Source organism: Podarcis bocagei (assembly GCF_964188305.1).
Source record: "Podarcis bocagei genome assembly, chromosome: 10".
Taxonomy (NCBI): Eukaryota; Metazoa; Chordata; class Lepidosauria; order Squamata; family Lacertidae; genus Podarcis; species Podarcis bocagei.
The window spans coordinates 55,749,610-55,764,604 of NC_138135.1; the positions used below are offsets into that span (position 1 = coordinate 55,749,610).

General features: G+C 42.6%; 1 protein-coding gene across 1 annotated transcript in view; it reads right to left on the reverse strand.

Annotated features, from left to right (window-relative positions):
• IMMP2L (inner mitochondrial membrane peptidase subunit 2) overlaps positions 1-9,960 on the reverse strand; it is a 479,372-nt gene extending 469,412 nt beyond the window's left edge. Inside the window, exons 1-2 of the mRNA XM_081211867.1 lie at positions 9,833-9,960; positions 1,143-1,280 (exon numbers count right to left, since the gene is read on the reverse strand). Of these exons, the coding sequence (XP_081067993.1) occupies positions 1,143-1,277 (135 nt within the window). The 5' untranslated portion in view covers positions 1,278-1,280; positions 9,833-9,960. The remainder of the gene's footprint in view (positions 1-1,142; positions 1,281-9,832) is intronic.
• Positions 9,961-14,995: the final 5,035 nt, after the last annotated feature.

Below are 14,995 nucleotides of genomic sequence, written 5' to 3' on the forward strand. Positions count from 1 at the left end.
AGTTAAGTCCAGTTGCGAACGACTCTGGGGTTGCGGCGCTCATCTCACTTTACTGGTTGAGGGAACCAACATTTGTCTGGAGACAGTTTTTCCAGGTCATTTGGCCAGCATGACTAAGCCACTTCTGGTGAAACCAGAGCAGCACACGGAAACGCCATTTACCTTCCCACCAGAACAGTACCTATTTATCTGCTTGCACTTTGAGGTGCTTTCGAACTGCTAGGCAGCAGCAGGGACTGAACAACAAGAGCTCACCCCATTGCGGGGATTCGAACCACTGACCTTCCGACTGGAAAGCCCAAGGCTCAGTGGTTTAGACCACAGCACCACCCACATCCCTGTGTTAAGTGGATACACATGCATAAGTCCTTTTTTGCACAACTTACTCAATGAGTATAGTTACACAGCTTGCAGTTTAAAAAGTACAAACAGAGAGGATTATTATACCTGTGAAAAAGCAAGAGGGAGAGGCTGATGGTTGTTCCAAATCATGATGTAAAACAAATAAAGCAAGCCATGTGTGTAACTGAAATAAAGGACTTCAAAAAATTAAAGAAGATCAGGAGGAATCAAGTTTCTAGAAGAAACTCTCCTCCCTTCCCCCAAAAAGGAAAGAAAGTGGTCATGGAAACATCTCTCTTTGAAAAGTTGGTTTTGAAAGGGAAATTATTTTTAAAAATCCAAGATCCATCTTAGGTTATTAAAAAAATACAATTCAATTCAAACATAGCATCTTTCCCAATGCAACTTCTGCTGCAGCGCATGGCTGTGCCATCTATTTATCAACTCTCCTGCCAACACCACATTCTACCCAGGCATGACTGACAGAACAGATAATACTTCTCTTAATTCTAAATTAGCCAAACAGAATACTTTAAATTTCTTAAGCCTCTCAAAGAAATAGATGTATAGGTCTCAAAAAGGAGGGGGGGAACCCCTGCTAAGTTCTGCACTCCCCAAACACAAGAAACTCCTGCCTGACCAAACACAGTGGAAACTGCTCTCTCTGTAATGAAAAGGCCTTTTACATAAAATGCTGAAAATTGCATTTTTCTCCTGCTTTTGAAACTGGATTGTCAATTTATAATTGAGGCCTCCACGCAGGTGAAAATGAACTGGGGGGAAAGCAGCTACATTGTTACCTGCATTGAAGCTCCTTCCACTCTTGCTATGCAAGCCACTCTGTCAAGGAAAGTCACCGTCACAGGAACAGCAACAAAGAAGCCTTTCAAAAAGGCTTTGATGTACCTTAGCCCAAAGCCTAGGGTCTGTGCCATAATCTGAAAGATGGAAGAAAAGTAGAGCCACTGTAAAAGCAAGAATTTGAAACAAAGTCATTTCAATGGCATTTAAGCAAAACATTAGTTGTAATGAAATACAATTTGTCAACAAAAAGCAAACAGGGATTGCCGTTGTTGTTGTTTCGTCCCAGAATCCTAGGCATAGCCCATTCAGACTGTAATCTCCAATATTTTGGGCCACAAGATATCATATAGCTTCAACATTCATCGTAAACTTTGTATGGGAGGGGTGTTCCCTCATCCTCTCACTTCCTGCTTTGCGTAACATTTAACCCGATGAAGGTTTCTGGAGAGCTTAATTACCTATTCCCAATTATTCTCTGTCCAGCCAGATGTCTACCATCTTCATCTGGTATGCTGGCTGAGACCCTACCTGCCCGTGCAATATCTCACCAGAGTTGTACATGCCCTGGTAATCACCTGCTTGGAATACTGTGTGGAGCTACTTTGAAGGTGACTCAAAAACTACAACTAATCCAAAATGCGGCAGCTAGACTAGTGACAGGGAGCAGCCACGGAGACCATGTAACACCAGTCCTGAAAGACTTACACTGGCTCCCAGTACATTTCCCAGCACAATTCAAAGTGCTGGTGCTGACCTTTAAAGCCCTAAATATACCTGAAGGAGCATCTCCACCCACATCGTTCAGCCCGGACACTGAGGTCTAGCTCCAAGGGCCTCACTGTGAGAAGTGAGGTTACAGGGAACCAGGCAGAGGGCCTTCTTGGAAGTGACGCCCTCCCTCTGAAATGCCCTCCCATCAGATGTCAAGAAGATAAAGAACAACACAACTTTTAGTAGACATCTGAAGGCACCCCTATATCTAGAAACTTTTAATGTTTGATGGTGTTTTTATATGTGGTGGTGTTGTTGTTGTTAGCTGGATCCAAATAAAGGTATGGTCCATCTGTGCACTTGAGAGTTTTTCCCCCTTATGGAAAACATGGCTACCTGTTTTTTATATACTCTTAAAACAGGAACAGTCAACACGGTGCTCTCCAGATATTGCTGAATTACAATCAGCAACAGCTCATCAGTCTTAGCCAGTGTAGACAATAGGCAAAAGGTGATGGGCATTGTTGTCCTTCCTTTCTCATTCTTCCCAGGAAAAAGCATCACACAGCGGAATAGGTTGGCCTACTGCAGCCTTTCTTAACCTTGGGTCCTGCTAGCTAGGGAAGATGGGAGTTGTAGTCCAGCAGCATCTGGGGATCCGAGGTTGAGAAAGGCTTGACTATGGGCAACCGGTTTTTAAGCTATTATTTATATTAGTTTATTAATGTTATCTTGGTTATTTTCATTTGGGAACTTAGAATAATGGAATGTAAATCTGCCCATCTGGAGTTAGAGATAAACTTGTAGGAGAGGGGCTGTTGGTAGTTCCACCACAGGAAGATGCCTAGTTAGCAGTCACCGATGGAAGGGCCTTCTCAGTAGTGGCCTCCCATCTGCATCCCTAGAAAGGTGTGTCAGTCTTCTTCACAATTACCGTATTTTTCGTCCCATAGGACGCTCTGTCCCATAGGATGCACCTAGGTTTTTTTGGGGGGGGGGGAAATAAAGGGAATTTTTTTTCCTTTATTTCCCCCCCCCCAAAAAAAAAACAGGTCGAGGAACAGCGGTATGGCGGTGCTGAGCCTCCCTGCTGTCCCCCAAGCTTGTGGGGCTGGCTGATGTCTGCCTGGCACGAGGGGCGCTCTGCTTCAGGGCGCTCTGCGCGCTGGGCGGCAGGCTGCTATCCGCAGCATGGGGAGCCCTGCGGGAACTCCTGCAGGACTCCCCACACTGCGGATGTCTGCCCGGCGCGAGGGGCGCTCTGCTTCAGGGCGCCCTGCGCGCCGGGTGGCAGGCTGCTATCCGCAGCCTGGGGAGCCCTGCGGGAACTCCCGCGGGCTCCCCAGGCTTGCTGATAGCTTCCTGAAGCCTGGAGAGCGAGAGGGGTCGGTGCGCACCAACCCCTCTCGCTCTCCAAGCATCAGCAAAAGCCTGTATTCGCCCCATAGGATGCACACAGATTTCCCCTTCATTTTTGGAGGGGAAAAGGTGCGTCCTATAGGGCAAAAAATACAGTAAATTTTAGGAAAATTCTATGGATGTTATTTTTACCCAAGAATTTGATGACTGAAAATTCTGTCCCTGGCAAAACTGAAAGTATTTGAAAGTATGTGATAGGTTTTAGGAGCTTTTAGGATGTTTTTTAGAACATTGTTTCTCACCTTTTAAAAAATTATATTGTTTTAGTATTGACATGTTTACTGCCCATGGCTCCTTTGGAGAAAGATGTAAGATATAAATGTAAATATCTAATAATAGGTAAACAAACTACTACCCAATGAAAACCCAACAGCTTAGTCTTATATTTGGCAATCATCACTTGATTACATGGAATCACAGAACTGTAGAGTGGGAAGGGACCTTGAGGATCATATAGTATAACCCTCTGCAATGAAAGAATATGCAGCTGCCCCATACGTGGATCGAACCTGCAGCCTTGGTGTTATCAGCACCACACTCTAACCAACTGAGCTATCCAGGCTCTAGGTTGGATGTGTGAAACTGTCCAGGAAGACTCAGAAATGTGGTCTGCAGAAGTTGGGGATACAGCATTTGCAATGCAAGTAAAACAATACTATTCTGCAATGTGAGATCGAAGTAAGAAGGTAAGAAGTAAGCACATCAGTCATGGTTGTACATCTTTAAGCCAAGATGCAATCCCATCCAACCAAGAAAAGGAAAATACACACTGAGCATGCACTATGATAATGTGCATCTTCTTCTGCCAATCTACCCCACCTACTGCAAATACTACACCATCATCAGGTCTCTGCCACTGGTCCCCCTATACTGTGGAAATAAAAAATACACCACAACTGTGAACAGATGAAGCAGCCATTTACCCACATAAAATTACTACACAATTGTCTAATAACAGATACTTTCAGATGAATTATTAGCTGTATGTTTTGTAATCTCTGCTGTTCTGCAACGGAAAATAATATTTGATGTGCAAACAGACAAATATGCTGCTTAATATGCAAAATTGAATGGAAGAAAATGCTTCTAAAGCACTAGATCATTGAGTAGAGCCAGGGGTTTTTTTAAAGCAAAAACACTGAACCTAACAAGACGGAAACAAGGAAATGCTGTGTTTAACATCACCACTCAAATTCAGGTAACAAAACTGAATCCAGGTATGAAAAACTGAAATATTAGCATACTGAAATACTTGGAAGCATTCAAATATCAAGTGCCTTCTTTGATCTTTTTTTATTTCAAACCTTCACTTCTCAAAGTTATTGAAAGAGAAATTATGCAACTCTAGAGCCCCGCAAGTCATTTTAGGCTTTATGTCAACAGGGATCGAACCTAAATGATGTGTCAATGACCAAAGCCAGGTGTTTATTCCTTAGAATAGTCATTCTTGGGGAGAGGGGGAGTTGTGATTGGGAACAATTTTCTGCAGCAACCTGTACTCTTAGACTGATATCCACCCATGTTGCCTTAAAAAAAGTCATTCTATGCGAAGATCCTATAGCAAGAAAAGCTATAAACAGAAAACAACAAAAGGTCTATGCCCTTTTACTTGTATGTAGCATTAGGGCTCACACATTTGTATTTGCCTTAGATATAAACAATAAAATTGCACTGCCCTGCAGTTTACAGCAACAACAACAAAAAGGGTGGGGAATGAGAATGGCAAATTGCCTGCCTAGCAAAGATCAAAAGAACCAGCAAATAACAGGTCAAAATCCAAGGAAACCCATACTGTGCAGCTTAGAGATTACAGCAGATGGAGCACAGCGCTATCTGGACTGAAGTGTTAGTGTACAAAAAGTCCAGGGACTATAATGGGTCTCCAGCAGGTACTACAACATATGGAGCAGAGATGCTATTTAGATTGCTCTCTACATTTAAATGTTTATTTTTATTTCCTACACTCGTTTGCACATTAGAAGACACAGTTTGTCAAGCCGCCTGCCAAAACTCATCAAGTAATACACCGAAAGCCTCAACTCACAAATTTGCAAGTCTAAGCACTTAAAAATTACCCACTGATGTATTACAAGATAAACAGCAGTAAAATCACAGCAACCTTCCTCAAAGCAAATTGGGGTGGGGTGGGGAGATGACCCATGATAGGCTTTTCATAAGGAGAGGCAAGAGGCATGGAATGGCAATGGCACACAGCAGCTTATTTCAAACAACTTGATTTGTTCCTTTTGCCATTTAAGAAGTGCATTCAGTTCAGCAGTTTGCAACCATGTTCCTATTATTTTATCACTGGAAATGGGTTAAGTGTCCTAATTGCTTTGTAAAGTTGTCAGAAAAAGTACGTTCTACTGAGTCACCAGCTGGACATGTTTCCTAGTTTAAGATCATCCAGATTTGTCCCGTCAATTCAGCTTCAGGGAGAATTTGCAAAAATAGCATAAAGCGTACAGTTCAAGAAATTATGTCAAATTGCTAATAAACTCTAAGGGAAAGCTTTAGGCAATGTCAGTGTGTTGAGCAGGGGGGAATTCTACCAATACCATTCATTGTGCATTCACACAACTAATTATTGAATTATGTTTATCAGCTGAATGTTGTGGCATACATGCAAGGTTCTTTAATAAACAGAAGCAAACATATAATTCTATTATTTACTGGATACTCATATACTGAGCATGACAGTGAAGGCATTTGTTTCTAAGGAAACCCTTTTACAAATCCAGATTTAGACAGGCATGTCTCCAGATCAAGGCTCAGTGGCCACAATCCAGTGTCAAGTTCCTTAAACTATTGTCCTGGTCCACACATGTTCCAAACGATGGTTAAGTTTGTACTTGCTAAGTGTGCAGCTACCCAAATGCTAAACTTGTTTGGAATATGGGTAAAGTCCATTTTATTCCTGCTGTCATAATGGTGCTGATTTAAGTGAGATTAAAATGAGTAAATGCACATCCTCAAAGTATTAATATTATTCAGGGTTGGCAGACTGTTTTTTGTTTGCGCTAACATTATCAGATATGCAGAAGCTGTTGTTAAGCATGGAATGCCAGTGGGGGTGGAAAAAATGTTGCTTGTGTGCTTCACAGCTGAAGTAGTACATATAGCTGTCTAAAGCCCTTGCCACTGTAAGGCTATTAAGTCCAGGGTCTTAAATTACCCAGCTGCACCACTGGGTCCCTGGCCTATATAAGGTTCTTTGTCAAGCAGGACTTCACATTTATGGGTTTCCCCTCCTTTTGGTCTTGTTAGAAATCTCAGCTCTAACTATCAGCATTACAAAGTGACATCCAATGGCTCACTACAAAGTCCTAGTAGATGGACTGTTCTGTCACTCAGTTTAATTTTATTGTGTGAGGCTTTTTTGTAACAGCATGAGGAAAATTGGTTTTTTCTGTGTTTCTGATTTTATTACTATTCCTTTTCTTCGAGGCACATGTGTTTGAGTCTTTGGTACAGTGCTTTGAAGTTCACAAAATGCCCTCAGTGTTCTCAGCGTAACCTCAAAGCATCCTAGCCTGATCCTTTGGCACATTATTACAACTTGAATTAAATCCGCAGGACAGTGAAAAACTATTTGAGGAATCCTTTGGTGTTGCACTGATATGGCACATATTAATTCTAGAACTATAGTGTAGAGAACTTCTATAAAGAACCACCCCATTAAAACCAGCAATAAAAGAATTCAGTGAGTCATCCTTAATAGGATTGAATTATGTTTACATTTCCCAAATCTCCGGATCTTAGTAATTTTTCTCTCCAAAAACCTAGGCTTACACTCTGGAGTCAAAAAGTATACCGAGTTACTGACCTCCATATTCTGTAAAATCAAGTTCATCTTGCTTGAATAAGTATTATTCTGCAGTATGATTAAATATTTTGCAGAGATAATTTAAAACATGAAGTCTGTCTCAATTGTAAGAAGTAAATATATGTAGATTTATATTTTATCAAATGGTGGCATCGCTTCCAAAAGCTTGCAAGCAATAATATGGTACCCTTTATTTAGCTTCACAGTACCCCAAATTTAAAATGATTTCTCTAATAATGTATTAAATAAATACAGTGATACTTTGGGTTAAGAACTTAATTCATTCCGGAGGTCCGTTCTTAACCTAAAACTGTTCTTAATCTGAAGCACCACTTTAGCAAATGGGGCCTCCCGCTGCCGCCGCACCGCCAGAGCACGATTTCTGTTCTCATCCTGAAGCAAAGTTCTTAACCCGAGGTACTATTTCTGGGTTAGCGGAGTCTGTAACCTGAAGCGTCTGTAACCCGAGGTATCACTGTATTGTGCTCAACTATTCCTTATGCAGCCTGCTGAAATTAGTGTTTCCTAATAAAGTCCTGCTGAACTGGATACTTTTGTGAGTTATGCTACATTTTGTTTTAAAACACACGCACACACAATGTAAATATCATAAATAAAACAAACACATCTATAGCCCAAAGTAAAGGAAATGTAAACAATGCAATATATGCTGTGTGTGGAGAATTTACCTTTTCACTATAAAATATAAATATTTTTGCAAATAGGGCTCCAAATCTAAACACCATCACTAGAATAATGATTGCAGAAAATAAGTTCATCTTGAAGAAATGCCACAACTCTTTGCCCATGATGGAACTTAAGACTATCTAGCTGCTGAAATTGTGGCAACTGGGGATAGAAACATGACAATTAAATTTACATACAGAAGACGAACTCGAAGTGTTGCTTAGATCTGTTATCCATTACCTTTTCAATACTACAATTAATGAAGGGTTGTCAAAGAGTAGGGGATAAAGTGGGTTTACTGTCCTTTTAATGCATGCTTATGGTATGTGGTGATTTTAATCAAAGGTCATGACTATGAACCAAGAAGTGGCAAATATTTTAGATTAAGTAACATTGTATGCAAGTGTGTAATCTTGCCTACTTAAATAGTAACAGTGTTTCCTCTTGTTTTGCTTTACCTGGCCTTGCTCTGGTGGCTTTTACAACAGCCTCGATAGGAAAGTTTAACTGGCAAAGCTTTTTCTTATATGGGAAAAGATTCACAAGCAGGGATGTGCGTTCAAGCCCCAAGTTGGGCAAAAAGATCCCTTCATTGCAGGGGGTTGGACTAGATGATCCTTGTTGTCCCTTCCAACTCTACAATTCTATGATTTTATTATCCCCATTTCTTGCACTAGTCAGGTGGGCTAACCTAAGTAACAGCACAAGTGGGATGTTGTGATGCAGGTCATTTGGTTCTATGCCAACACCAATTTTCAATATTAAACAATTACACTTGGGGTAGCTTCAGAAAGTCATACATGTGAACCTCAAAAGTTCCTGAAGAATATGGTTTTATTCATAAAAGCTCTCCACTTCACACATCTTAAGTTTACGTCTCTATATCATGGGTAGGCAAACTAAGGCCTGGGGGCCAAATCCAGCCCAATCGCCTTCTAAATCCGGCCCAGGAATCAGCATGTTTTTACACGAGTAGAATGTGTCCTTTTATTTAAAATGCATCTCTGGGTTATTTGTGGTGAATAGGAAATCGTTCACTTTCCCCCAAAAATATAGTCCCACAAGGTCTGAGGGATAGTGGACCTGCCTCCTGCTGAAAAAGTTTGCTGACCCCTGCTCTATATAACCCCTCTTTAAGAGGAAATGATTCCTTCCTGGTCCTCTGGTCCTTATTGTCATTTGAGCAGCAAAGACAAATGAACTCATACAGGCGACCAAAAAGAAGCGTTGCTGAACTTGGGTGTTTCCTAAGTAAGCGATATAAATCCACATATAGGTGGAATACCTGATGGGGGGGGCGGGGGTGCACCGACTAAGGAATTTCATCCCACTAAGCCAGCTGCAGAAGGCGAAGTCCCTTCCTAGAATGAGAAGCTCCTTTGCGACACGTGTGGTGGATTTTTAAGCCGATGATCTGGAGGCAAGGCAGTCAAACCTATGCATGTTCACTTCCAAGGGCACATAGGCTTATTATGGCCATAGTGGTGAAGACCTTTTACCTCCAACACTTGACTAGGAGCATCCGCCGCAGCTCCCTGCACTCCCTGAGGGCAAGGGAAGGTGCTGCAGACACCGCCGCCTTTCGAGGCGGGGGTGCGTGGGTGGGGGACACTGTTCTTTGCAGCAGCTGCTTGCACGCCCGGCGTTCCCGCCAACCACCCTTGGCAAGATGAGGACTAACGCCTTTTTCCCCTCCTGTCAGAAGAATGAAGGCAAGCAAGCACCACAAGCAGGTCATATTCTCCCTTCCTCGGCAGCCTTAAGCCTGCCTCGCAGAGCTGCATTTCGCCACAACAAGGGGCTAACTGGAGCACCCACGCAAAACGAAGAATAATAAATAATCCCGCCCTCAATTGGCTCTATTTCCCTTCACGGCGAAAACGCGAAACTGTTTCGCGCCCATCCCCCCCAAAAAAATTTCTAAACGCCTTCGGCTGCTTGAGCCCCGCCGGCCCCCGTAGAGCTCCCCGCAACTCCAGCGCCTTCTTCCCGTTTCCCCTTCAACACAGAAACGCCGCTCGCGACTGCGCCGCCCCGACTCACCGCTTTTCGGCGCTGACGCCACCACGCCAAGGGGGCGGAGAGAAAGAGAAAAAGGAGGCGAGCCGCGCGTGCGCTCTTTCGGCAGGGAAGCGAGAGTTGCGAAGGAGGGGCGGGTAGGTAAGTGGGTGTTTGAGCGCGTGCGCGCGGTCCCTTCCTTCTCGCCGAACGGAGAGGAGGAGCCTCGCGAGCTGGTTTAAGAGGAGCGCGCGCTCTCTCCTTCCCTCCCTCCACTTCACCTCAGCAGCCAACTTGGCGGAGCTCGGCCTGGGCTGAGGCCAGCCAATCGGCGAATGAGAGCGAAGCGTTGGAACGGGGGCGTTAGTGCAGGTGGCCGAATGGGCGCGAGATGGTGTGGATGGGCCGCGCCAGCGCCGCGTCAAAATAGGCGGGAGCTCCTCTCTCTCGTCAGCCAGAGAAGCGCTTCGTAGTTGGGGAAATGGGCGCCTGCTGTGCAGCATTAGGAAAACCCCTAAAGGCACAGCAGGTGTTTCATCTGGTTGCTATAATTCAAAGTGCGACATTACTTTTAAGCACTCACACAAACACAGCTGATTGTTTACTTGGTGTAATTATTTACTTGCGTTTTATCTTGCATTTTATTCTGCGAACCACCCTGAGGTCTTCTGATGAAGGGCGCTATACAAATTAAATTTGATGACGTTTAATAAGGCTGTGATCCCATACTCATTTTCAGAGCCATTGTGTACACGCTGAGCCACTCCAGACAAGCGCGGGCATGGAACTCAGCCATTGTTATTTATCATTACTATAACGTCATCTATTTGCTACCTCCACTTCATAAGGTCCCAGGATGGGTCACAGCATTAAAAAAAAAAACACAACTTAAAACAGCTTCGGCCTCACCTAGGATTTTAGGCAACAAGAAAAGGATCTAGAGCCAAGGAATTTTGGCTGAGAACATGATGTAAAATGGTGGCAGACCTTGGCTCTCCTGACAACACTCCACCACAGTCCTGTTAGGTAGACTGATATAATTGCGCCCACCTTACAGATGGAGAAGACCGAGGCTCAGGGGACAAGAGCTTGGCTAGGGGCCACCTAGTCCTAGTGGGGATTCCTGCCTTACCTTGTAGCCAGCACCTTGCACCAGCTCCTGCTATGTCCTACAGTACTGTTAACTATTTACTGTATTTTTTGAATGCATGCAATTGTTTTTTCTTTCTAGGTATGGGCCCAAACCATTCCATTGTCATGAGAACCTATTTTACAAAAGCACACGAAGGGTTACATGCTTAGAAGGAATGTATTTATCCTGCATCCCATTAAAAGAGTTCTGAATCATTTCCCCTTATACATGTATTTTAAGGGTGTATAATTAACTGGCTACAAGTTGTTAGGCAGCTGATGAAGTGTGAACCAACCAGTGATTTATTTTCCTTTATTTACATTTTTTTTGTCCCTACAACTCACCGAAATGACAGCAGGGTGTTTTTCACCCTCTGCTTACTTCACCAGATTAAGAACTGATTTGTGAGGCCATTTTTAATTCTTCCAATCTCATTCAAACCAAGTATCCAGAGGATCATAATCAAAAGATAATAGGTGCTAAAATGCAGGACACCACTTTTGACAAATATTGCCTAAATTGAATAGCCTCTAACCATGCTGTCAGCTGAACATTAGGTACCACTTCTCAGTTTACGTTAGAAGGGGAGGGGGGGAGAAAAATTATGTGCAGCTTGCTTTTCTGTGAAAAACATCTTTCACTGTGGCAATGCTGCCAGAGCCATGTTATTGTGTTATGCAAAACATCACTTCGTAATCTCTCAAAATTCTGCAGTTGAGAATGGTCATGGGTGGAATGGGAAGCAAAAGTATTCTGAAGATGGAAGCTTCCCCTATGCATGTTCTCAGAGTTTTCAATCATATAGGGAGCCTGAGGAGGGCAGACTCTGCTCTTCAGACCTTTACCTCAACAAGTATTCAAAAATAACACAATCCTAGGAGCAGTAGTTTGTTAAGGGTGATGGGAACTGTCGCTCCGTGAAGGGTGAACTATGGCTCCCAAGATTATTGCGGGGAGGTCAATGCTTCAAATTCATGGTTTCTAAACAGCTAGGGTTTTGCACTCAATTGGGTCTCACTGCCCATTTAGATCCCCTCTCAAGGCCAGTTAAAAAATAAGAAATAAGCTGTTATTTTTGTGTAGAACCATGTAGACTCTTTTATTTCCAGTCTTCCGTAGTTAAAGTTGTTTTTTATACTGCAAATACAGCGATCTGCTTTTCAAAAGCGGCCCGAAACATTTCATTGTGCTTCAGTATGTTTAGCCGTAGAGTAGAATTCAGTTTTTATACTGGTTTATTCCAGCGTTTTAACTTAATGGAATGTGGCCCGGGAAAATTGGGTATTACAAAAAGTTAAGCTTTTTTCCCCCTCTCCCACCTGGAAATGAAGAGCACCTGTTTGCCCACTGCATTAAGTCAGAGGAGCATGGGTATGATTTCAGAGATTACTGGAGGTAAAACGGGGATACAGAAGCAGGGCTAGAATTGCCAGCAGGAAAACAGAACAGGGGAGGTGCAACGGTTTTATGAATGCAAATGTAAAAGGTTGCTTTGTTTGGAAAGAGGCAAACAGGGAAAAATTAGTAAGAGGTACATTGGGATGTATAAGCACAGTAATAAGCGTCTGGGTGAGATTCTGAAAGGACAAATGGCACCAAAGCATTTCTCAAACCATCCAGAAACAATTAAGCTGTGTAATTATAGAGCCCCAGTGTGATTAGAATCCTGCAAAATTTCCTGGATGGACATTTGTCCTAAAAGCAGGCACACCATGGGAGAGGATGACAGCAACCGTTTCTCTTCTTCTGCCTCCGCCACCATCTCTCTAAGCAGCAGAAGCATATGCAGGGCCATTATTATCTGCATTCATAAATAAAACAAATCCTTTTCAGCACAATAACACAATGCTGGTTAATCAAAACATTTCTCCGAGCAAACAGCATTGAGGGAACAAATATAATTATTTCAAAGTCAACAACCAGGAACGCAGCAGAGCTACTAGCATGACTAAAATGGGCTAAGGAAGGGATTGTCTTGCTTCGCTTACTCTGGGCTATAGGGCTTCCTTTGGAAATGCAGAGGGCTGGCTTAATTAAGGGCTTTTGGAGAGTTCAGATCTATTTACAACCAGGTAAATGGCAGTGTTTGGCGTTTGCTCCCACATGGGACAGTGAAAGCCACAAACTTGGACAAATTCCCAGCACAGTGACTACACACCCTGATGACTATGTTCAATGCTTTTCCCCCAGAAGTACTCTTTTTGTTGTAATTTAAAAATGTGGCACTTACTGTAGCCACTTTGTGGTGAGTAGCGCAGTGCACCTCTCTCGTTTTGGTTAAAAAGTGTGACACTTAATGTAACAGCTTCATGGCGAGTACCGGCTCCTATTTTTCTAGGTAAAAAAGCACTGTCTACGATTGGAGACAGCATGCTTCTGAATACTAGTCTCTAGATACCTCAAGAGGGGAGAGTAGTGTTGCAGTCAGGTGTTGTGGTTTATAGAATCAGTGGCCTCAACAACAAAGCCAAGGAAGTTTGACTATAAATGTTTCCGAGAGATATTGGCTCTCTCTGCAAAGGAAGTTATGCAGTTCTCAGAATGATCTTCAGAATCTGCTACTAATAGCTTTCTTTGTCCCCCTTATCCTGCAACCTATTGGAAAATCACACAAGAGATTTGAAGTTAAAAATTAACAGCCCCCATGCCTGCTACCTGTTAACCTTTGGATAGAAGTGCATTGGCTGGAGTCCTGTTTGGTTTAAATAATTGTGAATAAAAAAGGTTGATCAAAATGGAGAGCAGAATGTTGTGGCCTCGATATGGAACAGGGCCTCTTACTAGTGAGAAATCTCAACTAGGGGGTCTGAGCCAGTTTGAAGGTTCCCTTCACTTGCATATAAACATCTCCAAAGCAAGTTACATGAAAGACCAACTTAGTAATGACAGTGCCATTAACGTATCAGCAGAGTGCAGCAAAATATTGTTATTCCTCACCCCACCCCGCCAAATCATTTTCGGATAAACAGAACACATGAAATGCACACTAATGGTGCCAATCCTAACAGTAAATCCTATGAAGCAAAACATGTACTTAAGTTGACAACAGATACTTCCATAGTTCACGAACTGTATCACAGAAGTCATTAACAGTTACGGTTATTTATCTTCTAATTTGTTTTTCTTTTTTAAAAAACAACAACAACTCATTGTTTGACTATTCCAGATGTTACAGCAGTTAGCATACTCAAAGACAAACTGGCTGGTATTTAATTATTGTTGCTGGCATTTAACAATATGAAATGAAAGCCTAAATATTCTAATACATTCCATGGATAGTCTCTAAAAATGCTTGAAAGTCACCAGATAGTTTGCAAAACTGCATGTGCAAGGAATACACAGCACACCATTCAAATACAAGCCTTTCAATCTGAGGGTGGTGTTGCATACACAATACATTTAAAAACACACTTAAACCCCCCCCCCAAAAGTCTGAATAATAGCTTGCTACATAGTCTTTCAGTGCATGTCTGTTGTCGCAGCTATACAAACAAGAATCCAAGTGATGTCAGTTATACCTAATGAGGTGAAAGCTTAAGATATCTTCAATGTCACAGCAGCCAAACTTTTTATTTTAGAGCAAGGTCAAAACAGCAGCGACAGCATTTTCTTCCATTCAAGCTGTATCCCCTTTTAGGGGAAGGGCTTGTTCCACATACCTTTTCTTGAAATAATACTCTAGAGCGGTCCATGGCTCAAATCTGCCTTATTGGCCTTGCCCAACCAAGCAGCGGGTGCAACTTTTAATGAGTGAAATGGTTACTAAAGAGTTTGTTGCAACGCTTCCATTACCTCTCCTCCCAATTTCCCATTTCTTTCTCTTTTTTTAAGCAAAATTACGAAGCTTAAAAAATAGATATTTATTATAGAAAGAGGCTTGCTCTTGCTTGCTTGTTTTCTCTTTCTCTGTCTAGCAAGGTCGCCAAACTAAACCAAACACACGAAAAAGCTCCTCAGAGTAGGAAACACTTCCTTTTGCTTCTCTGAATATGCTCAGAACCAATGCATTGATTCTGATAGGTCCGTGTTACCCCACAGGGCTGTTTTTGATACCCCCAGCATCCATTGTAGCAGCT